The sequence below is a fragment of the Phyllobates terribilis genome, unplaced genomic scaffold (assembly GCF_046119375.1).
Source record: "Phyllobates terribilis strain yellow unplaced genomic scaffold, ASM4611937v1 Scaffold_11__3_contigs__length_659146591, whole genome shotgun sequence".
NCBI classification, from domain to species: Eukaryota; Metazoa; Chordata; class Amphibia; order Anura; family Dendrobatidae; genus Phyllobates; species Phyllobates terribilis.
In genome coordinates, this window is record NW_027362771.1 from 622754097 (window position 1) to 622779904 (window position 25808).

General features: G+C 41.7%; 1 protein-coding gene across 1 annotated transcript in view; it reads left to right on the top strand.

The window, feature by feature from the left end:
- The first annotated feature begins 3257 nt into the window (after positions 1-3257).
- Positions 3258-25808, top strand: part of LOC141167419 (extracellular calcium-sensing receptor-like) — a 34873-nt gene continuing 12322 nt past the window's right edge. The window contains exons 1-5 of the mRNA XM_073654824.1: positions 3258-3274; positions 3395-3618; positions 3855-3995; positions 9386-9573; positions 10332-11162. Of these exons, the coding sequence (XP_073510925.1) occupies positions 3258-3274; positions 3395-3618; positions 3855-3995; positions 9386-9573; positions 10332-11162 (1401 nt within the window). The remainder of the gene's footprint in view (positions 3275-3394; positions 3619-3854; positions 3996-9385; positions 9574-10331; positions 11163-25808) is intronic.

Sequence of the window (25808 nt, forward strand, 5' to 3'; positions counted from 1 at the left end):
AAACAGCTCGAATTTGAGATTGGCGAACAGTTCGAGTAGAACAACGCTCATCTCTACTCTATACATGTTTAGTTCTACTGCATTCATCTAATCAGTACTGTGGTTCCTTTATGGTCCGCATTCTGATAATACCAGGTATCAACAATTCACATCATCTTATTATTGTTAGGTGCATACTGAGAGTTGCCAGTAGCTAACCTGATATTGCAAAATATCACTATAGTAAGCTTGGTGCTCTATTCATTTATTGATGGTGCTTCTGGTGATGCATTCATATTCTTATAGTTATTTTGGTGCTGTAAACATGTACTGATAGTGGTTCAGATGCTGGATTCATGTACTGATGGTGGTTCTGATGATGTATTCATATACTGATGGTGGTTATGGTGCTGTATTCATGTACTGATGGTGGTTGTGGTTAAGTATTCATGTACAGCTTACTACTCAAGACCTCTGCTTAACATAATTGAAAGTGTTATTTGATCTATTCAAAAGCACTTTCTGGCCAAGTTAAAAAAATTACTTGAGCTAAAGTAGACAAAACTTGACCAGCTAATGACCTCTTCTTTATCTACTGATAATCATGATTAGACCTGATGAGGACCATTTCTTGATCTACAAAAGTGCACTACTTGATTTACTGAAAACCTCTCATGTTATCTACCCAAAGACACTACTTTATTTACTGAAAATTACTACTTTACATATTGATATGCAAAACAACACTACTTGACCTACTTAAAACCGCCATATGACATACTAATGACCAATATATAACTTAATGACAGAAAATAGTTGATTTTCTGAACACTATCTACATGTCTCTGACCTATTGATTATTAAGATTTGACCTGCTGAAGACCACTTGTTGGTCTACTCAAAACCATTACTTGACTTACAGAAATGCACCTCTGACCAACCAAGAAATGCTACTCCTACTTGACCTATAAATGTCACTAAATGACCCCCTGAAAAACAATGGTTGACCTACTGAAGACGTCCATTTAACCAACTGAAGATCACTTCTTGATAAACTGAAGACAAAAACGCAACCTACAGATGGCCACAGCTTCATATGCCTAAAATTACTAACTAACCTATTTAATACCACAAGATTACAATCTCAATAGTTTTTCCTTGTGTCAATTTAACCATAAATGTATTAGAAAATCTCGAAATAGTCTCATGTGTTTAACCTGTGGACATGTTCCTTGGAGATTTCACATCAGCTCCATCATTATTATAATCATCTACCTCTAGGGAGGACTGTCCACAGTGTCTTCTAACAAGAGGTTTGATTTTAACGCTTCAGTGGGTTGAGTATTCAAAATGTTAGGTAATGTAGGTTGGGGAGATATAGACCTGTTATTACTAATGAGAACTGGCTCATTTATAAAGCTCAGAAGTTCAGTTATCCTATATGATCACCATAGAACTGCATCCTGTGAAATATACTGTATTCAGCCATCAAGCTTTGTACAATACTATTGACATTTATATACTGATATATTATACTTTCTAACTAGTTGTAACAAATCTACAATCTATCTGCCTCTGCTTATCACTTTCCCACACTATATATTTTTTTTTTGCAAGATACTATCTCTACCACCACTGCTGACACAATTAGTACATCATTAACTCAGACTATATCCTCAAAGTATCTAAGTCTGGTGATGGTAGGCCACTGTTAAGTTCATTATATGATCTTATTAATGGAATTACTAATATCTCTAGGACTTTCAAAGCCACATAGCTTTAACACATCCAAAATATTCTTAAGGAAGAAAGGATCAATGTCCTGTGACGAATTAGTTGAATATTGATTTTGTGACATCTTTTCAAGAAGGTGAGTGGCATTGTTTTTTTCCTAATCTCTTACCAGTTGATGATATTTTTGTGCATTGTGCTCATATCATGATCTGTCAATCAGCCACTGCATGAGGTGATGAATGATCACTGTCCAACTATTTAATTTTTTTTACAATACAATATAATAAATCTTTCATCTCCATGATTCTTCACCATCCATGACATAGCAAAGGAGTCCAAACAGATTGCTCAATTAACCTACTCGATCCAATTTTCCTTTGACTTTGAGTTAGGTCTATGTACTCTGAAGGCCCAAGATTTTAATTTGAGGTGGTTCCCTAGACAAGGTAAAGCACAGATGGTCTATGGTTGCACCTAGGGTTAGTGCAAATGGGTTTGCAGGCCTGGTCCATCTGCCGCTTTGGTAATGTGTGGTTGCTGTACGGGAGTCCCGAGAACTGTTGTCTACCTGACGGCAACAATGACATTGCAGCAGGCTGGATAGTCAAAGGAAGAACCATGGATGCTGGTATATGGGAGCCAATTCTCACGGCTCCTATCCAAATACCATAGATCACCAACGTGGTCGCTAGACTGGGTTTTGCAAATTAAATTGCATCAACTCTAGTCGCAAGCAAAGTCATGTATCTTGGTTCTCAATGGTGGACTAGTTGAAGACCTTATCAGATGACAAAATGAAAGTCAATCAATTAAAGGTAGTTAAGTTGATAGCTTGAATCTATTGGGCTCCAATGCAAAATATGTGATGAGCCCCCAAACAACCATGTGCCATGTATAATGCTAGTGTTTTTTTGTGTGCCAAAGGTTTCTCTTTCATGCTCTAGGGCCTGATTGTGACAGCTATTTCTGCACCCTTGCAACCATTGAGAAGTACAGTCTATAGGTGCTAAGACATCTATATAGTAATTTGTCAAAGGATCAGCAATAGTTACACTATATTAGAGGATTAAACAGGACAAATGAGATGAACCATCTGAGTGAGAAATTACAAGTAACTTGCTCAAAGAAACTCAAATAACAGGAGTTATTAATTACACCAGACACTACATTGTGCTAGCAAGTCATCAATGTACAGGATCATCAGTTATTTTTCATCAGCAATGTGGCTGGATATGTCTTCTTTTTTTACGAAGGACAATGTTTTGGTAGCAGAAACAGCCACTTACAAAGCAACTTACCTAGACAAGACTAAAAAGATCACTGGCCCATTAAAATTCCTGTGCTGATAATGTAAAGAGGAATCCTATGTGTACCGAGAGGATCAATAGTGACATTGTTTGACACCAGCCCTCATACGCCACTAGGTGGACTTTCAGGATGTTACATAAATTGTATTAACATAAAAGTGCACACCAAGTGGTTAGGCATGGTATTACAAGTAAAGCAGGTTAATGGAAATATTGGAATCCCTGTATAAATGATGTATGTATGAAGGAACCTGGTAATGTGAATTATCCACCATTATCATTGATCAATCCCATATTTATGCTTAGTTTACACTTATTTATATCGCAAAGTGGTCACTCTATGCAGTAATAGGAAACTCTTTGTTGTTTTCCAGGTTGATTGCTGAAATGAGCAGCATAAACCCATTAATGTGCATCCTCATCCTGTTCCATCTTCTTCCTATGATTTGGTCCATGGATGAAGGCTGTAGATTGGATGCAGAAGAACTGGAAGGGATATCTCAGCCAGGAGATGTTATGATTGGAACTGTGCTACCTATTCACTTGGATAAAGTTTATCAGCATGTTTCCTTTACTGAAAGACCACCCAGGACCACATGTACAATGTAAATTGTGTGTTTCTCTGTAGACCTATAATATACGAAGCAGGGTTTCTTCTGTATTGCAATTTAAAGAGGACTTGTCACTTGTCATAAATAAGTAATGCTTTTTGCCTAGTGTAAATGCCGCTGTTCTCCTGAATCTAGCAATGATGTTCTTTTGTTCTTGCTCCTCTCCATTCCTGAGATACGGACCCTTTTTTTGTACATAAACTTAGTCTTTTTATCCAACTAGGCGTGATACTAAAAAAAAAGAGGACAATGCTCACTTGGCTACCAGGACTAGAGTTCCATACAGAGAAGAGGAGACCATATCTCAGGAATGGAACAGAAGAAAAACATCGTAGAATTAAGGGGAACAGTGGCATTTACACCAGTAAAAATTTTACAAATTTTGTACATAATTAAAGTGTTAGGTCTTGTTTAAAGACTATTCCACTCTAGACTAATTTTGCTCGTTTGGTTATTTTAATGACACATGAAGACTTCAATAGATAGGGATGCTCTATTAAAGTCTATTGATAATATTGCACCTGTCAAAAGGGGCCAAAAGATAAAGACAAGAGTCCCACGTGTGACATGTGTCTACCAAGCATTTAAGGCATATGGAAAAATTATTGTTAATCCACCTCCCCAAAAAGAAGAGTGTGACTTCAACTTCTAACGTAGCTGTGTCACCTTCTGACAAGAGTAATCTTCCTTTTATACATTTACCCCTTTAATAAACCCATTTTTATGGAATCTACTATTATGAGACTTTATAAAGTTGAGTTTACCTCTGCCCCATAGAGATGTGCCTCTTTGGGGCCTTGAAGAGTAACCATTGTTTTTATTTTTAATTTCATAAATCACACATGAAAATAAGCAACTTTGTAAGATATGTTATCAGATAAATCTGCTTCTTTCACCTTTTGGAGTAATCTTTCACTCAATATTTATGGACAAAATTTGTAAAATCTGAATTCAATGCATACAGATTTCCACTTATTGAGATAGAAGATCACCATTGGTGCTTTTAAAATTCTATGGAGAAACGAGGGGCTAGAGGCTGAGATAGATCTGTGTAGGTCTCTAGCTCCTCCTTTCTCCATAGAATTTTAAAGGCATCAACTGTGATCTCCTTTCTCCTTTCCAAGTTTTCCTGAAAAAACAGTTACAGTTCTCCATAGAACTTTATGAGCATCAACTGTCATCTACGTCAAAAATGGAAAAGTCTGTACTCACTAAATATAGATTCTAGCCATAAATTGAGAATTACAATTACAGTGATACTAAATTAATACAGGGTTTTTTCTGGTGTATTACTTGTTTTGTATTCTGCAAGCTAAACCTTTATTCTTTCACTAATAGAACTATTTGAGCGATTACTTTACTCCGGGCTGAGCTATAGTTTAACGTCCACAAAAGTTCAAAATAGGGTGACCAAAAAATTGCAATTGTAGTTTTGTTTTTTCTTTTGTACGTATGTTTTTGATTGGAAGTTTTTACATACAAGCAAAAAAAAAAAAAAACATGACGTAGTATGGGCAATTATGGATGGTGAAAAGACAATCTTTTATTTTTTATCCTTTGTTTACATAGAAAAACATTTATTATGGGAAAAATTTAGTTTTTCTTTATTCCCTTCACCCCAAAGCCTGTATTCACCTTCCTGACCAGGCCAAATTTTTCAATTCTGACTAATGTCACTTTCTGTGGTAATAACTCTGTAACGCTTCAACTTATACCAGATTTTCTGAGATTGTTTTTCGTAACACTTTGTGCTTCATGATAGTGATAAATTTTGGTACATATAATTTGAATTTATATATGAAAATATCAAAAATTTGACAACATTTTTTAACATTTTGAAATTTTACATTTTTATGCCGTTAAATCAGATATTTATAACACACAAAATAAATAACATTTGCCACATGTCCACTTTACATCTGCATCATCTTTTAAACATTTTTTTTATTAGGAAGTTATAAGGGTTAAAAGTTTATCAGCAATTTTTCCTTTTGTAAAAAATGAAAAAAAAAAAAGATTTTACGGACCACATGCCATTTGAAGTGGCTTTGAGGGTCCATGTGACAGCAAATACTCAAAAGTGACACCATTTTAAAAACTTGACCCCTCAAACTGCTCAAAAACTCATTCAAGAAGTTTATTAACCGTTTAGGTGCTTCACAGGAATTAAAGCAATGTGGAAGTAAAAAATTAAAATTTCTCCCAAAAAAATGTTGCTTTAGCCCCAAATTTTTCATTTTCACAAGGGTAACAGGAGAAAATGGACCATAAAATTTGTTACGCAATTTATACTGAGTAAACCAATACCAATATGCAGTGGAAAACTGCTGTTTTGGTGCATGACAGGGCTTGGAAAGAAAGAAACACCATTGACTTCAAGAGCGTCAAATTGGCTGGAATAGATAGCGGACGCCATGTCGCACTTGCACAGCACCTGATGTGCCTAAACAGTGGAAACCCCCCACAAGTGATCCCAGTTTTGAATCTATACCCCAGAAGGAATTTATTTAGAGGTGTGGTGAGCACCTTTAACCCACAGATGTTTTACAGAATTTTATAATGTTGAGCAACAAAAATGAGAAAATAAATTTTTTACACAATAAATGTTGCTTTAGCCCCAATTTTTTCATTTTCAGAAGGGTAACAGAAGAAATTGGACCATACAATTTTTTGTGAAATTTCTCCTGAATACACCAATACCCCATATGTGGTGGAAAACTACTGTTTGGGTGCACGGCAAGGCTTGGAAGGGAAGGAGCATCATTGAATTTTGGAACGCAAAATTGGCTGGAAAAGATAGCGGACGCCAAGTAGCATTTGGAGAGCCCCTGATGTGCCTAAACAGTGGAAACCCCCCAAAAGTGACCCCATTTTGAAATCTACACCCCTCAAGAAATGTATCTAGGAGTGTGGTGAGCATCTTGAACCCGCAGATGTTTCATGGAATTTTAAAACATTGGACTGTGAAAATAATAGTCTATTTTATTCCAAAAAATGTTGTTTCAGACACAAATTTTACATTTTCACAAGGGAAACAAGAGAAAATGGACTACCCAATTTGTTGTGCAATTTCTCCTTTGTCTGCCAATATGTTGGAGAAAACAAATATTTGGGCACATGGTTGAGCTAAAAAAGAAAGGAGTGCCATTTTGGGTACCAGACTTTACTTGTATGGTTTACGGGCATCATGCCGCATTTGTAGAGCCTTTGTATTGCCAAAGGAGCAGTACAAGGGACCCCATTTTGGAAACTATATCATTCAAGGAATTCATGTAAGAGTATGGTTAGCATATTGAAGCCACAGGTACTTCACACAATTTTATAAAATTGAGAAGTGAAAATGAACAATTACGTTTTTCACATGAAAGCAATGCTTTAACTCAAAATTTTACATTTCACAAAGAATAATAGGGGGAAATAGACCCAAAAATGTATAAAGCAATATCTTCTTAATGCAGCTGCATCTATATGTGGTCAAACACTTTATGTTTGGGAGTACAACCGGGTTCAGAAGAGAGTGCAACCATTTGGCTTTTATTGAGCAGAGTTTCATGGAGTAGTTTGTGGGCACCATTTGCGGTGCTCTTAAGCTTCCAAAACAGTAGAAATCCCCAAAAAGTGACCCCTGTTTGCAAGTTACACTCAGGGAAATCATCTAGAGGTGTAGTGACTATTTTGACCCCACTTGTGTTGTCCAGAAATTAGTGTGCAATTGATGTTAAAGAGTGAAAATTGCAAATATGCCATTTTAGTACCCAATAGATAGTGCCCGGCTTGTGCTTCCAGAGATTTGTGCCGCTTAGACTGTTAAGAGAGTTGTCCAGGACCTACCAATTGAAGACTCATCTCATCCCATACTAAGGCTAGGTCCACACTGTGCTTGTGGACCCTGTTTGGGGTTAAGAACCCATCAATGTGCACTGTCAGAATGGATCCCGAAGCATCTATCCACAATAGAGACCCTCTGTATATTTCATTTATTTTTTATTTGATTTTTATTCCAATTTTTGATAAACAGAATGAATAAATAAAAAGCAATTTAGGAATTGTCTTTATTTATAAGCCTTTTTATGCTATTTGTCGTGCGGTAAACTTGATATGATAACGTTATTCTTCAGATCAGTACAATTACAGCGACACAAGGGTTATTTAGCATTTTTATAATTTGCTATTTGTGCACACTAAAACACTGATTTACAAAAAAAATTGTTATTGCATCACCATATTCTGAGAGCTATAACTTTTTTATTTTTTTCCTGAAAGAGCTGTATGGGGACTTGTTTTTTCAGAATGAGTTGACATTTTTATTTGTCCTATTTTGGACAACATAGCATTTTTTGATTGCTATTTTTTCAATTTTTGGGTGGTAGAGTGAACAAACACCAGAAATTCATTAAAGGCTTTTATTATTTTTTTTAACACCATTCATTATGCAGTAAAAGTGATCAGCCATCTTAATTTTTTGGGTCATTACGGCCGCAGTGATACCAAATTTATATATGTTTTTTATGTTTTGACACTTTTGTACACTGCGATAAATTTTTTACAAACAATATTTTTTTTTCCATCGTCATACTCTGATAGCTATAACTTTTTTTTTTAATGGAGCTATATTACAGGCTATTTCTTGAGGTACAAGATGACTATTTTATTGATATCTTTTTTTTGTATGTGATTTTGTAATTACTTTTTATTCCATGTTATATTTTAAAATTATATTATAAAATTATATTTTATACTTATATTATATATTATATTATAAAATTATATTAAAGTTATATTTTTGTAATTTTTTTATGGTGTTCACCAATTGAGCTAAATAATATGACAGTTTTATAGATTGTTAGTACCCTACGCGCCGATACCAAATATGTGGACTTCTTTTCCTTTATTTTGTTTTGTGAAAAACTGCATTTTTACTTGAAAATTTTTTTTTTTTTTTTGCTTTTTCACTTTTATTTCTCACATTTTTACAAACTTTATTTCACTTTTCTTACTTTTTTTATTTTTTATCAACTTTTCCTGGTCTGATCACAGATCTAATAGAGGGCATTAGAGCTGTCAATCAGACAAAGGCAGGAGGTGTGTCAGGGCCTGCTCAAGGCAGGAGCTTACAGGCCACTGTACCTAGGGGACCCTGTGACCATTATTCGGCCTGGAGTCACCATTGAGACCATCTGCACAACGTGATCACCATCAACTTGTGCTGTTCAAAGGAAACAGCGCTTGGCACGTGCACCGATTATGGGAGTTACTGCAGGGTCTAAGCTATGAAGCATAGCTGTCACCCAATGATGATATCGCCGACTCTGCTAATGACCTGATGCGGTTGTCGTGCCATACTCATAGGGTGGTATGGGAGAACGTAAGTAGAAGTAAAATCTAAAATAGCAAAAAGAGAAGCAGCGTCAAATGAATAAGAAACATGAAACAGACATTAGCTAAGTACCAAAAGTTGTCAGTGTTTGACCCTTTAAGATGCATTCATGCATGATGGAGAGTCAAGCGGAGAGGCCAAGACAAAGAGCAGGGTATCATCTCATAACAGTAACTATAAGAAACAATAATATAGTCATAAGATATTTGATGCTGTGGAATTTGTCTCAAAACTCAAAAGTAATAGGCATATTTTTCTTTCTTCATCCTTAAGGTTCCATTTTGAGAGCTATCAACATCTCCAAGCCTTGATGTTCGCAGTAGAGGAGATAAATAAAAATGTTAATATTCTTCCCAACATTTCCATTGGCTTTTAAGCATTTGACTCCTGCACTATGCTCCAACAAGACCTGGAGGGAACTTTAAAAGTGTTGTCAGGATTTGGTGTGGTCATCCCAAATTACAGGTGTCTAAATAACGTTCCTCTCAGCTCCGTGATCGGTCACTCAATTTCCACGCACTCGATGGCAGTGGCTCATATACTTGGTCTCTATAGATATGTGCAGGTTAGTAGTAGCAGAGCTATTAAGAAAATATTCAAAGTACAGTACCAATAAAAATCAAAGCCTCAAAAAAATTCAGTCCTTTGGGTTAAAAACATCCTGAGTAGAATTATGTATGTCCAGAGATGAAAAATCTATTTGAGAATAATTTAATTTGCTTCTAATTTTACAATTTTACAAGAAAAATTTAACTTGATAGAACCCAAACTTTTGGTGATTCAATTTGCTTCAATAAAGAAAAATAGTGGTCTACTGGCCACCATTTGATTCTTTTTAGAGTCTAGAAGTAGTTAAAAATATAAAAAGCAAAACATTTTACCCACTTTGAGTCTCCTGGTTCTCTACTGGCTTGCTTCCTCATTCCAGCTCCAGTCTACTCTCCTGACTTCACACTTTGGCACCTCTTCCACTGACTAGGCCTCAAATAACATGAGGACATCACAGGGTGATAAATGTCATGACATTGCAACAGTTAACTCCAGTGGCAAAGAATGACGATGAAGATTAAAGACAGAAGAGAAGACTGGAGATGGATACAGCAGAGGACTGGATGAGGAACTTAAGCACTAGTACAGACGAGTATAAAAAAAAATTAACCTCTCTGTTTTTTATGCTTTGAGGTCTGAAAATAATTAAGCTTATTTGCCAAATTGAATTTTCACAGATTAGCTGATTTCTGTTTGTGACCAATAACTTCATCTTTTGACTATCTTTCCTCAAAATTTTGGAGGTCACAGGTCTCGATTTTTGATTTCCCACAGATAAGCCACTTTTCTACTAGTTCACTTCTAAGCGACCGGTCAAAGTTCCCATCCTTCTTCAGAACCATCCCCAGTGACACCTTTCAATCACAAGGACTGGCCCAATTAGTGCACCATTTCAACTGGACTTGGGTTGGCTTGTTGGCCGTGGACAATGATTATGGACAACATGGAATTCAACTTGTCAAAAAAGAAATAGCTAAGACTGGAGCTTGTGTGGCCTTTACTGAGACAATTAAGAGGAGTCAACCTGATCGCAATGCTCCATATATAGTGAAGACAATGAAGATGTCAACAGCCAATGTTGTGGTTGTTTTCTCCAATGATATTGACTTTGTTCCTATTTTGGATGAGATGCTACGACAAAATATCACAAAAAAGACACTCATTGCCAGTGAAGCTTGGTCTACATCCACCGTAACGACCATGGGGAAATTTATAGACCTTTTACCAGGCACCATAGGTTTTGCTCTCTACAGTGGGATTATTCTTGGATTTCAGGCATTTCTTAATAAGGTCGATCCTTCTACCTCTCTTGGAAAGAATTGGGTGAAACTACTTTGGGAGCAAACATTTAACTGTAAATTTTTCAATGATTCCAATATAAGCAAAGATGTAAAAACTCAAAATAAAAAATGCACTGGAGAAGAAAGTTTAGAAAGAGTCCTGAACAGTTACAATGATGTGTCCAGTTTAAGAGTAACGTATAATGTCTACAATGCAGTCCACATGGTGGCCAAAGTTTTGGAAGATCTAAGTAATTGCAATAAAATAACTAATCCATTTTCCAATAGTAACTGTGCTAAGTTATGGAATTTTGAACCATGGCAGGTAATGATTCTCTTCAATCTATTAAGTTTTTACATTCTACTTTTATGATACGATAGATGGTTGTGCATAGAAAAGGATTTTCAAGAATCTAGTTTTGCTCAATATATTTTTAATACCACTGTAAATAGCTGTACGATATTCTCTTGTCTCTGTTCCTAATTTGCTCTCTACCACGATCAGCAACCACCGATCCGTTCTTATGGGCAGTGTTGACAGTGGAGGGGGAAGCTGTTTCAGCATGCTGGGTGTTGTATTTGCTACATGGCTAATCCATCCAGTCACTCTGTCAGGACATGGTTTCCCCTCTATCTGATAGCACATTCTCCGGCCAGCCACCCATCTTTAGTTGCTCTTCAGTTAGGGGAGTGTTCCTCTTCTGATGGGCAGTGTTTATCGCTACCAACTGTCACATCTCCTTTACAAACTGCTCCTGCAATGTCTGCTTCAGTCACCAGGCACCACCATATTCATTTTATGGTCAGTGCTGGTGACCAGAAGCTCCACTTGGCACAGGCTCTATCCAGTCACTGAGCCTAGGATGGCTAGGACCTTTAGTGCTATTCATTATAGCTATATGGGCATGCTTGCTGTCCAGCTGGAGTAATCAGCTCCTGCTTTGGCCAATGGGACAGGACAACACCCTACTAAAACTCCCAGCTTACTAGCCCCAGTTCATGTTTCTACTCCAGCTCCCATTTAGCATATGTTATTCCCATTCTGATCTCACTCCATTTCCTGATTATTCTTCTGCCTTTTTATTTTGTTCATTGTTTACACTCCTGGTTCTGACCTGGGGACCAGACCACTCCTGCCAGCCTGCTCAATCGACCAGCGACTTCTCAGAAGACTCAAACCAGGGACCCTGTATAAGACCACATCCCTGTTCTTTTTCAAGAGTGAAGTATGAAGCACCCCTGGGACATAGTCAGAGGAGCCAGTGCAAAAGCTTGTCTGTGAAAGCCCTATTAAAGGAGTCTTTCAAGACTATTCTTTTTTTTACTGTGGGCATAAAAACAAACAGGCACATAGTTGCTAACTACCTGCCTGTTGTACCTGGCACCAGTTCAGAGCGGTCATCGACCATTACTGCCAGTGATTCAGCTGCTCCATATCAACTGAGCAGCTTTTCTTCTTCCAGGCTACTCCAGGGGTGTGACTGCTGATGTCATGCTGATTGATAGCCAGTTCCATGCAGTTAGCATCTACCTACATTATAAAACTTAGGCAATTAGTAAAAAAATAATAAGAATCCTGGATAATCCCTATAAGGGCTGCCAGGTGACCACAGAAATATGAACATATTATGTTCTACTGACCTATTGTAGGAGCCAGTCTGCATTATAATGGCTGGACGAGTTCAACGACCAATTTGGACACATGACGCTCTATTTTAATATCCAAGTGACTCCAGTCCCCTGCCAGTAAGGCTGTGTGCCCGCAATGCACTTTCAAAGCGTTTCCGCAGCGGCAAAAATACTGCAGAAACGCTTAAAAAACGCATGGTAGAAGGCCTGCCATGTTCCCCAATGATAATCCGCATGTGTTGTGCAAATGCTGTGGAAATTTCCGCTGCGGATTATCATTGCGGAAAAATCCGCAGCACTACCAATTATTTTGCGAAAGTGCTGCGTTTTCGCCACCATTGACTTGCATTGAAATGCATGGATTACGCATCACTGAATATGTAGATGCGTATTCCACGCATTTCAATGTGCGGATGGTACCCAGGTGTGGAGGACAGGAGACTCTCCTCTGGACCCGAGCACCATAGAACCTGTGAAAAAAAGAATAAAATAAAAAATAAGTATTTCACTGTGTTCTGAATTATTAGGCAAGTTGTATTTTAGAGGATTATTTTTATTATTGATCAACAACTATGTTTTCAATAAACTCAAAAGACCCATAAATATCCAAGCTTAATATTTTTGGAAGTTGGAGTGGGGTTTTTTTAGATTTGGCTATCTTAGGAGGATATCTGTGCAGGTAACTATTACTGTGCAGAATTATTAGGCAACTTAATAAAAAACAAATATAATCCCATCTCACTTGTTTATTTTCACCAGGTAAACCAATATCAATGCACAAAATTTAGAAATAAACATTTCTGACATGCAAAAACAAAAACCAAAACAATTAGTGATCAATATAGCCACCTTTCTTTATGATGACACGCAACAGCCTTTCCTTCCTTAGATTCTGTCAGTTGCTTGATCTGTTTTCGATCAACATTGCGTACAGCAGTCACCACAGCCTCCCAGACACTGTTCCGAGAGGTGTACTGTTTTCCCTCCCTGTAGATCTCACATTTTATGATGGACCATAGGTTCTCTATGGGGTTCAGATCAGGTGAACAAGGGGCCGATGTCATTATTTTTTCTTCTTTTAGACCTTTACTGGCCAGCCACGCTGTGGAGTAGTTGGATGCATGTGATGGTGCATTGTCCTGCATGAAAATCATGTCTTTCTTGAACGATACTGACTTCTTCCACTGCTTGAAGAAGTTGTCTTCCAGAAACTGGCAGTAGGTCTGGGAGTTGAGCTTCACTCCATCCTCAACCAGAAAAGGTCCCACAAGTTCATCTTTGATGATACCAGCCCATACCAGTACCCCACCTCCACCTTGCTGGCTTCTGAGTCGGAGTGGAGCTCTCTGCCCTTTACTGATCCAGCCTCTTGCCCATCACGAGTCACTCTCATTTCATCAGTCCATAAAACCTTTGAGAAATCAGTATTAAGATATTTCTTGAACCATTCTTGAAGCTTTATTTTATGTTTCTTGTTCAAAGGTGGTTGTTTTTCAGCCTTCCTTACCTTGGCCATGTCCCTGAGTATTGCATACCTTGTGCTTTATGATACTCCAGTAACGTTGCAGCTCTGAAATATGGCAAAACTGGTGGCGAATGGCATCTTGGCAGCTTTATGCTTGATTTTCCTCAATTTATGGGCAGTTATTTTGTGCCTTTGTTGGCCAACACGCTTCTTGCGATCTTGTTGGCTATTTTCCATGAAACGCTTGATTGTTCGGTGATCACGCTTGAAAAATTTCAAGACTGCTGCATCCCTCTGCAAGACATCTCACAATTTTGGACTTTTCAGAGACCGGAAAAACTCTCTTCTGACCCATTTTGCCAAAGGAAAGGAAGTTGCCTAACAATTAAGCACACCTTATATAGGGTGTTGATGTCATTAGTCAACACCCCTCCTCGTTACAGAGATGCACATCACCAGATTGACTTCATTGGTAGTTGGCTCTCAAGCCTATGCAGCTTGGAGTAGGACAACATGTATAAAAAGTATCATGTGATCAAAATACTCATTTGCCTAATAATTCAGAACACAGTATATATTTACCTTCTGATGGCCCGCAGTGCGCTCGTCCTCCCGTGACGGCAGATCGCGATGGACTGAAGGACCTGCGCTGATGTCATAGTCATGTGACGGCAGGTCCTTCAGTGTACCGCGATCTGCCGGCAGCCAGGACGGAGCGAAGCAAGATTCCGGAGGCCATCGGAAGGTAAGTATACAGTCATGGCCAAAAGTATTGAGAATGACACCAAAATTATATTTTCACATGATCTGCTGGCCTCTGGTTATTATTAGTGTTTGTCTGATGTTTATATCACATACAGAAATATAATTGCAATCATATTATGAGTACCAACAGGTTATATTGACAGTTAGAATGAGTTAATGCAGCAAGTCAATATTTGCAGTGTTGCCCCTTCTTCTTCAAGACCTCTGTAATTCTCCCTGGCATGCTCTCAATCAACTTTTGGACCAAATCCTGACTGATAGCAGTCCATTCTTGCATAATCAATGCTTGCATTTTGCCAGAATTTGTTGGTTTTTGTTTGTCCACCCGTCTCTTGATGATTGACCACAAGTTCTCAATGGGATTAAGATCTGGGGAGTTTCCAGGCCATGGACCCAAAATCTCTATGTTTTGTTCCATGAGCCATTTAGTTATCACCTTTGCTTTATGGCAAGGTGCTCCATCATGCTGGAAAAGGCATTGTTGGGCGCCAAACTGCTCTTGGACGGTTGGGAGAAGTTGCTCTTCTAGGACATTCTGGTACCATTCTTTTTTCATGGCTGTGTTTTTAGGCAAGACTGTGAGTGAGCCGATTCCCTTGGCTGAGAAGCAACCCCACACATGAATGGTTTGAGGATGCTTTACAGTTGGCATGAGACAAGACTGGTGGTAGCGCTCACCTCTTCTTCTCCGAATAAACTGTTTTCCAGATATCCCAAACAATCGAAAAGGGGATTCATCAGAGAAAATGACTTTGCCCCAGTCATCAGCAGTCCACTCCCTGTACCTTTTGCAGAATATCAGTCAGTCCCTGATGTTTTTTTCTGGAGAGAAGTGGCTTCTTTGCTGCCCTCCTTGAAACCAGCCCTTGCTCAAAGAGTCTCCGCCTCACAGTGCGTGCAGAAGCACTCACACCAGCCTGCTGCCATTCCTAAGCAAGCTCGGCACTGGTGGTAGTCCGATCCTGCAGCTGAAACAGTTTTAAGATACGGTCCTGGCGCTTGCTGGTCTTTCTTGGGCACCCTGGAGCCTTTTTGACAAAAATGGAAGCTCTCTCCTTGAAGTTCTTCATGATACGATAGATTGTTGACTGAGGTGCAATCTTTGTAGCTGCGATACTCTTCCCTGTTAGGCCATTTTTGTGCAGTGCAATGATAGCTGCACGTGTTTCTTTAGAGATAACCATGGTTAACTGAAGAGAAACAATGATACCAAGAACCAGCCTCCTTTTAAAGTGTCCAGTGATGTCATTCTTACTTAATCATGACTGATTGATCGCCAGCCCTGTCCTCATCAACACCCACAACTGTGTTAATGGATCAATCACTAAAACGATGTTAGCTGCTCCTTTTAAGGCAGGACTGCAATGAAAAGTGTTTTGGGGGTTAAAGTTCATTTTCTGGGCAAATATTGACTTTGCAAGTACAGTAATTGCTGTCAAGCTGATCACTCTTTGACATTCAGGAGTATATGCAAATTGCCATTACAAAAAATGAAGCAGTAAACTTTGGAAAAATTACTATTTGTCTCATTCTCAATACTGTTGGCCATGACTGTAGATTTATTTTTTATTCTTTACCATTCTTTAAGGTCACACTATATAAACCGATGCCCTTTACATGGATTTATATAGTGTGACCAAGTTGTCAAGCACTGTAGTGCACAAGTAGTGTTGAGCCACGCCCGTAGTGTTCGAGTTCGGTTCGTCGAACACCCGTGTGTTCGCCGAACTGTTCGTCGAACTGTTTGTCGAACACCTTCGAACACCGTTAAAACCAATGGCAGGCAAACAAAAACACATAGAAACACATAGAAAACACCTTCAAAGGTGTCCAAAAGCTGACAAACTGCTCAGAAGACACAACTAACACATGGAAAAGTGACAAGTACATATAGTCATGCGAAAAGAAAAGAGGTGGAGGAGTAAAAGGAGGGGGAGACACAGATATAGGCATGTCATGCCCTTCTAAAATCCAAAAAGTGAGAAGCCGAAACGTTCAGTCCGCTCCTGCCCGTGCCACCTCCGTGTCGCCGGGTTTGTGCCAGAGCCGCGGTGAACCCTGAAGCCAGCCCCCCTCTCCCAATACTGGTGCCTGTCCGCTGGTGGGTCGAGCGAGCCCCCCTGTGGTGGAGGCAGCTCTAAGCTTTTTAATTTAAATTGTCTCTCTAATTTGAATGAATACACTTTAAATCCATTTACAAGGATCTATTGGAGGGCAAGTCTCATGCCAGCAGCAGCGTAATTCCAGCTCCAGTAGCGTCCACTAAAGCTGCTGCAGTTAAAAAGCTTTTATAAGGATCGAGCTCGGCTGTCCACCGCAAGGCATCCTACTGCCAGTCCCAGCCCCTATGCCTTGGGGTGCCTCCTGATGCTCTTCACTGAGTATCCCGTGGTCCCGAAGCATTTCTTTTGAAAAAATTAAGTGTCCAAACTACAGGTGGTGTAGCTTGCTTAACAGCCGGGATAATCCGCTGACTAGCAGACACTGCTACTAGGCACAAAGTATTTCCTGGGCTAGATGCAGTTAAAAATTTGTAAGTAGATACTCTCGTTGGATGCTGAGAAAGAATTCCATAGAGTCTCCTGGCACGCCATATATGATTCTCTTAAAAAGCTTGGGGTAGGGGTCTAGGGGACCCTTTTATAGCCAAAATCACGGCCCTGTATCGCAATACGTCACCTAGGCTTAAGATGAATGGAACTGTAGCACCCTGAGGGCTCGGTTGCTACAGAGGTATTGCACCTCACCCAGAGGTGTGATATCTCACTCTCAGGTAAGGATGGAGTGTGGATCAGGACCCGACACCTGCATGCATTACACCACATTGCCGTGGGGCAGGGCGACCAATATGCCCCTGAGATGGGCACGACAGTCCCTGTCCCTGGCTGGAGTGGGGGGAGGGAACACAGAGGAAGGGGAACCCTGTAGTGCAGGAGCAGGGAGGAAGCAGTTCCTGGGTGCATTGAGAAGGGAGTATAAAAGGTGGGCACCATCTTAGTTCAGTGCAGAGAAGTCTGAGCAGAAGTGGCAGGGAGGAGGGGCTCTGCATGAGCTCTGATCTGGAGGCGGGCCTAGTAACAGAGGCCCAGGCCTGGAAGAGGGAGAAGGAAGGAAGAGGAGCGGAGAAGGCTCCAGGAATGAGGAACGAAGGGATCCCAGGGGTGCGGACGGGCGAGTCGCCACCGCACGCCCAAATCCACCTGCGTGGAGGGGTCAGGCCAAAGGGGGAGACCGGTCCCCGAAACTAGTGGAGGCAGGAAACGACCCTCAGCTAGAAACCGGAGGCTGTGACATTTTATGTGGCGCAGCCCCTCGCTACACCCGCTAGGAGGGCAGCACATAAGGTCAGGGAAACTGGCGCCAAGTTTACCAAGAGGAGGCCTGAGGCAGCCGGACAGAAGGGTTGGTAAGAAAGGCCAGACAAAGGACACATAAAGGGGGTCCTGTGAAGCGCTCCAAAGTTATCTGGGAGTTGTCTGAGCGCTTACCTGGTGAGCACAGTACGACGTGGGCAGCCGTTACCTGCAGACGTGGTCTGGATAATAAGAACTGTGAGTAAAGGCCCTGGACTGCATCACTGACTCCGTGTCGTTACTGCTGCTGCCCTGCACCATCACCCCCATCCTCCGCATACACTGCCCTGAGGCTATACTCCTCCCGTGGGGAGTTATGCTACGCTCTGCTGCACCCACAACACCAACCTCAGCGGTCTGCCCTGCAGCGGCGGTTCACTCTGACCGCAATCCACGGGTGGCATAGTCGGACATTTAAACATCAAAACCACATAAATAGTTCCGCCACTGGTTTGACCACCCTGAGCCACGGAACCGGGTCGCCGCTACGAAGACTACAACCACCAGCATCCACCAAAAAGGGTCCGGCTCCGGGTGTCCCAAGGCCCAGGGGGTGCATCAGAACATTTTCATCACCTTTCACAATCACCAATGGGACAAGGCAGGGATGTCCTCTGTCCCCTCTCTTATACATCCTAGTGACGGAGCACCTGCTTTCATCAATTCGCCATAACCCCAATATTAGGTGGATTGAGGTGGGAGGCACCGAGTACAAGTGCTCTCTATTTGCTGATGATGTCCTAGTATATATCACTCAATCACATATATCCATCCATGCTGTTATGGCTGAAATAGATCACTTTGTTACATGGTCAAATTTTAAAATCAATGCAGCGAAGTCTGAGGCCTTCGATGTCTCCCTCCCCAAATCCATATAGGATTCCATCCAGTCCAACTTTCCCTTTGCCTGGCCCTCACAGGGTATCAAATACTTAGGAATTCCTATTCATAAAGACCTCTCCCATCTATGTTATCTTAATTTTGGGCCCTTTATTGAACAACTAAATACAGACCACGGTTGGCAAGTTAGAATTGTAAGATTCACTACTTGAACCACTGGTGTTTTGTGGAAAAGCACATGTACACTGTGTTCCAAATTATTGCGCAAAAAGTGTTTAGGAGTGATAAGGGAAGAATTTGTTTGTTTGTCAGTTAAACTCATTGATGGTGATGTGTGTCAGGGCTCTTTATATCACTGTAAGCAATTGCAGACACCTGTGCTAATTAGTTTGGCAGGTGTGTCCAATGAAAGGCAAGACTACTTAAGAAGCCTGTCTCACATTATTAAGCAGCCTACATTTTCTGCCAAAATGGGAAAGAAAAAGGATGTGTCGGCTGCTGAGAAGCAACAAATTGTGGAGTGTTTAGGTCAAGGCATGATTACAATCAACATTGTGCGATGATCAGGATGAAGTGTCTTGGCAATCAAGAAGTATGTAGCTGATTCACAGTACACACGTGTGCGTGCTGATAAGGGCAAATTGAGGACTCTTTCCTACAGGCAATTACGTCAGGTTAAAAGAGCAGCGGCAAAAAAGTCTTGTCATAGCAGCAGACAAGTTTTTGAAGCTGCTGGTGCCTCCAACGTCCCCCGAACAACAAGATGCAGGGTCCTTCAGAGGTTTGCAGCTGTGCATACGCCATCCTGTCGACCTCCTCTATCCACTTCACACAGGCAGAAACGGCTCCAGTGGGCCAAACATTACATGAAGACTGATTTCAAAACTGTTTTGTTCACGGATGAGTGCCATGCAGCGCTCGATGGTCCAGATGGATGGAGTGGAGGATGGCTGGTTGATGGACACCCCATGCAAACACGGCTACAGCGCCAACAAGGAGGAGGTGGAGTAATGTTTTGGGCTGGAATCATGGGGAGAGAGATTGTCGGCCCCTTTAGGATCCCTGAAGGCGCTAAAGATGAACTCCATAATGTATGTGGATTTTCTCAAACAGCACTTCCTGCCATGGTTCAAGAAGAAGAACCGTGTATTTCACAGCAAGATCATTTTTATGCCTGATAATGCACCATCTCATGCTGCACATAAAACATCTGCACTTCTGGCTGATATGGGCATAAAAGGGGACAAACTTATGGTGTGACCCCCATGCTCCCCTGACCTCTACCCCATTCAGAACCTCTGGAGCATCATCAAAAGGAGTGTCTATGATGGCGGGAGGCAGTTCACATCTAAGCAACAGCTCTGGGAGGGTATTCTGTCCTCATGCAAAACAATTGAAGCAGAAACCATCCAAAACCTGACAAATTCAATGGACGAGAGAGTTCAGAAGCTCCTTTCGAACAAGGGGTCCTATCTGAAAATGTAACATCACCTAGAATAAAGTTTTGAGTTGAAAACTGTTTGATTTCAGTTTCTAATAACCTGCTAATGCTTATAATTTCAAAAATGACCATTTTTTTGGTCTTTATTAAAATGAAAAGGTTGATCGAAAAGTTTGGGGGATCTAAGAGTGTGGCAACCCAGTAGTCATGATTACTTCGAATTCTGACAATATGAGGGTCATGTTGCAGGTAGTGCAGCAAGAAGGCACTTATGTGTCTTGCGCATCTCGGAGCCCCAAAATTATTTTCCGGGCTAGATGCAGCTAAAAATTATTATTAATTTTAAATCTGGTGGAGCTTAGTATAGATGGCCTAATAGGATCAGTGCTGCACACTGCTACAAAGCCCAAATTATTTTCCAGCCAAGATACAGATAAACATGATTAGTAATTTGAAAGCTTAAAACGGTTGGTAGGGTGATTTTAACCAATCATCAAGCTTTTACTCTCCCCAGGATGACACAGGGTTAGAAAAGTCGTTTCGGATCCATGATTTGTTCATCTTTATGAACGTGAGTCTGTCTACATTATCAGTGGAGAGCCGCGTGCGCTTTTCTGTCAGCACACCACCAGCAGCGCTGAACACACGTTCAGACAGAACGCTGGCTGAGGGGCATGACAAGATCTCCAAGGCGTAAGTGTCTAGCTCCGGCCATTTATCCAGATTGGAAGCCCAAAAAGAGCAAGGGTCCAGTGACACAGTCATGGCTTCAATGTTTACTTGGAGATACTCCTGTACCATCGTCTCTAGGCGTTGACTATGTGTCAGACTTCTTGTATCCTGTGGCCTTGCAAAGGATGGGCTAAAAAAGTGGTGAAATTATTCCGCAAAATTGATGTTACCAGTAGTGTTGAGCCACCCCCGTAGTGTTCGGGTTCGGTTCGGTTCGTCGAACACCGGGATGTTCGAGGAACTGTTCGTCGAACTGTTCGTCGAACACCTTAGAACACCGTCGAACACCGTTAAAACCAATGGCAGGCAAACAAAAACACATAGAAACACATAGAAAACACCTGCAAAGGTGTCCAAAAGCTGACAAACTGCTCAGAAGACACTCTCTTTAAAAAAGTCGGCCGGCAAATTCAGCAGCGGCATACACCGGTACCCGACAATTTAGACAAGAAGGAATAGAGCATCACACACAGATTAGATAGATAGAAACATGTCAGTCACACATATAAGAAGCACAGTGACAGTGTTGGTTACTGCACTTGTCATTTAGTGTAAAGGATTTATTAAAAAAAATATTAGTGTTTTCATGCACCGTCTCTTTAAAAAAGCGGGCCGGCAATTCAGCATCTGTACCCGACAATTTAGAACAGAAAGAATAGAGCTTCACACATAGATTAGATAGATAGAAACATGTCAGTCACATATATAATAAGTACAGTGAGAGTGTTGCTTACTGTACTTGTCATTTAGTGTAAAGGATTTATTTAAAAAAATAATAGTGTTTTCATGCACTGTCTCTTTAAAAAAGCCGGCCGGCAATTCAGCAGCGGTACCCGACAATTTAGAACAGAAAGATAGAGCATCACACATAGATTAGATAGATAGAAACATGTCAGTCACATATATATGAAGTACAGTGATAGTGTTGGTTACTGTACTTGTCATTTAGTATTAAAATAAAGGATTTATTATTAAAAAAATTGGCGTGGGGTTCCCCTTAATTTTAGGCTCTAGCGGAGGTTAAGCAGACAGCTGGGGCAGATGTTTGAAGCCTGGGAAGGGGGTAATACCCACGGAGCTTCCCAGGCTACTAATATCAGCCCCCAGCTGAATACATAGCCTTTACTAGCTATTAAAATGGGGGACCCCCCCAAAAAAATGACGTGGGGTCCCCCCTAATTTAATAGCTAGCAAAGGCTAGGCAGACAGCTGGGGGCTGATATTAATAGCCCAGGAAGGTAGCCATGAATATTGGCCCCCTCCCAGGCTAGAAACACCAGCCGTCAGCCGCCCCAGAAATGGCGCATTCATAGGATGCGCCAATTCTGGCACTTAGCCTCGCTCTTCCACGCTGCCCTGGTGCGGTGGCAGGGGGTAATAGGGTTGGGGTTGATGTCAGCTTATAATGCCAGCTGACATCAAGCCCAGGTTAGTAATGGAGAGGCGTCTATAAGACACCCCCATTACTAACTCCATAGTCAAAGTTAAAAAAAACACAAACACCCAGAATAAAGTCCTTTAATTGAAATAAAGACACAATCCTTTATTGTTCTAAATTAAACCATACTTACCATCACGCCCATTCCAGCTGAAGCCAACGATCTCCTGCAATAAAAGAAAAATAATAAAGCAACCTCATCCTTACCTTTCCATGGTTCCCACGACTGCTTCAGCTCTGCTACATCGAGATGACAGGCTGGACCGCAGCAGAACGCTGCCATCCAGCCTGTCATCCCGCAGACACTGAGAAGCGCAGGCTTGCTTGCGCTGCTCAGCGTCTCTCTGTGACGACATCCAGATGAGCCGAGTTCATGTCCAATGAACTCGGCTCACCTCATGCACGTCACTGACAGCGTGGGAAAATTCTCACGCTGAAGCGCTGATTGCAGGAGAATTTTCCCACGCTGTCAGTGACGTGCAGGAGGTGAGCTGAGTTCATTGGACATGAGCTCACCTCATGCACATCACTGACAGCGTGGGAGAATTCTCCTGCACTCAGCACTTGCATGAGGTGAGCCGAGTTCATTGGACATGACCTCGGCTCATCTGGATGCCGTCACAGCGAGACAGTGAGGAGCGCAAGCATGCCTGCTCTTCTCAGTGTCTGCGGGATGACAGACTGGATGGCAGCGTTCTGCTGCGGTCCAGCCAGTCATCTCGATGTAGCAGAGCTGAAGCTGTCGTGGGAACCATGGAAAGGTAAGGATGAGGTTGGTTTATTATTTTTCTTTTATTGCAGGAGATCGTTGGCTTCAGCTGGAATGGGTGTGATGGTAAGTATGGTTTAATTTAGAACAATAAAGAATTGTGTCTTTATTTCAATTAAAGGACTTTATTCTGGGTGTTGTGTTTTTTTTAAATACTTTACTAGAAATTCATGGCGGTCATGTCTAATACTGGCGTGACCCCATGAATTTTGTGCTTGGGGCCAGCTGATAATACCAAGCTGGCCCTAACCCCTTTATTACCCAGTGAGCCACCGCACCAGGGCCCTGGATGAGTTGGGTACAGCGCCAGAAGATGGCGCTTCTATGAACGCGCCATTTTCCGGGGTGGCTGCGGACTGCAATTTGTAGCGGGGGGGGGGCCCAGAAAGCTTGGGCCTCCCTGCGCTGCAGATTCCAGCCCCCAGCTGCCTAGTTGTACCTGGCTGGACACAAAAATAGGGAGAAGCCCCACGTACTTTTTTTTTAATTATTTCATGAAATTCATGAAATAATTAAGAAAAAAAGGGCTTCCCTATATTGTTGTGTCCGGCCAGGTACAAATAGGCAGCTGGTGGATGGGGGCAGCCCGTTCCTGCCTGCTGTACCTGGCTGGACACAAATATAGTGCGAAGCCCCACTTCAATTTTTTTAAATTATTTCAGGAAATTCATGAAATAATTTAAAAAAAATTGACGTGGGGCTTCGCACTATATTTGTGTCCAGCCAGGTACAGCAGGCAGGAACGGGCTGCCCCCAACCACCAGCTGCCTATTTGTACCTGGCCGGACACAACAATATAGGGAAGCCCTTTTTTTCTTAATTATTTCATGAAATAATTTAAAGAAAATTGACGTGGGGCTTCGCCCTGTTTTTGTGTCCAGCCAGGTACAACTAGGCAGCTGGGGGCTGGAATCCGCAGCGCAGGGAGGCCCAAGCTTTCTGGGCCACCCCCGCTGCAAATTGCAGTCCGCAGCCACCCCGGAAAATGGCGCGTTCATAGAAGCGCCATCTTCTGGCGCTGTACCCAACTCATCCAGGGCCCTGATGCGGTGGCTCACTGGGTAATAAAGGGGTTAGGGCCAGCTTGGCATTATCAGCTGGCCCTAAGCCCAAAATTCATGGGGTCACGCCAATATTAGACATGACCACCATGAATTTCTAGTAAAGTATTTAAAAAAAACACAACACCCAGAAAAAAGTCCTTTAATTGAAATAAACACACAATTCTTTATTGTTCTAAATTAAACCATACTTACCATCACGCCCATTCCAGCTGAAGCCAACGATCTCCTGAAATAAAAGAAAAATAATAAAGCAACATCATCCTTACCTTTCCGTGGTTCCCATGACAGCTTCAGCTCTGCTACATCGAGATGACAGAACGCTGCCATCCAGCCTGTCATCCCGCAGACACTGAGAAGCGCAGGCATGCTTGCGCTCCTCAGTGTCTCTCTGTGAGGGCATCCACATGAGCCGAGTTAATGTCCAATGAACTCGGCTCACCTCATGCACGTCACTGACAGCGTGGGAAAATTCTCCTGCACTCAGCGCTTCAGCGTGGGAGAATTCTCACACTGAAGCGCTGAGTGCAGGAGAATTCTCCCACGCTGTCAGTGACGTGCAGGAGGTGAGCTGAGTTCATTGGACATGAGCTCACCTTATGCACGTCACTGACAGCGTGGGAAAATTCTCCTGCACTCACCGCTTCAGCGTGAGAATTTTCCCACGCTGTCAGTGACGTGCATGAGGTGAGCCGAGTTCATTGAACATGAACTCGGCTCATCTGGATGTCGTCACAGAGAGACGCTGAGCAGCGCAAGCAAGCCTGCGCTTCTCAGTGTCTGCGGGATGAGAGGCTGGATGGCAGCGTTCTGCTGCGGTCCAGCCTGTCATCTCGATGTAGCAGAGCTGAAGCTGTCATGGGAACCATGGAAAGGTAAGGATGAGGTTGCTTTGTTATTTTTCTTTTATTGCAGGAGATCGTTGGCTTCAGCTGGAATGGGCGTGACGGTAAGTATGGTTTAATTTAGAACAATAAAGGATTGTGTCTTTATTTCAATTAAAGGACTTTATTCTGGGTGTTTGTGTTTTTTTTAACTTTGACTATGGGGTTAGTAATGGGGGTGTCTTATAGACGCCTCTCCATTACTAACCTGGGCTTGATGTCAGCTGGCATTATAAGCTGACATCAACCCCAACCCTATTACCCCACTGCCACCGCACCAGGGCAGCGTGGAAGAGCGAGGCTAAGTGCCAGAATTGGCGCATCCTATGAATGCGCCATTTCTGGGGCGGCTGACGGCTGGTGTTTCTAGCCTGGGAGGGGGCCAATATTCATGGCTCCCTTCCTAGGCTATTAATATCAGCCCCCAGCTGTCTGCCTAGCCTTTGCTAGCTATTAAATTAGGGGGGACCCCACGTCATTTTTTTGGGGGGGTCCCCCATTTTAATAGCTAGTAAAGGCTATGTATTCAGCTGGGGGCTGATATTAGTAGCCTGGGAAGCTCCGTGGGTATTACCCCCTTCCCAGGCTTCAAAC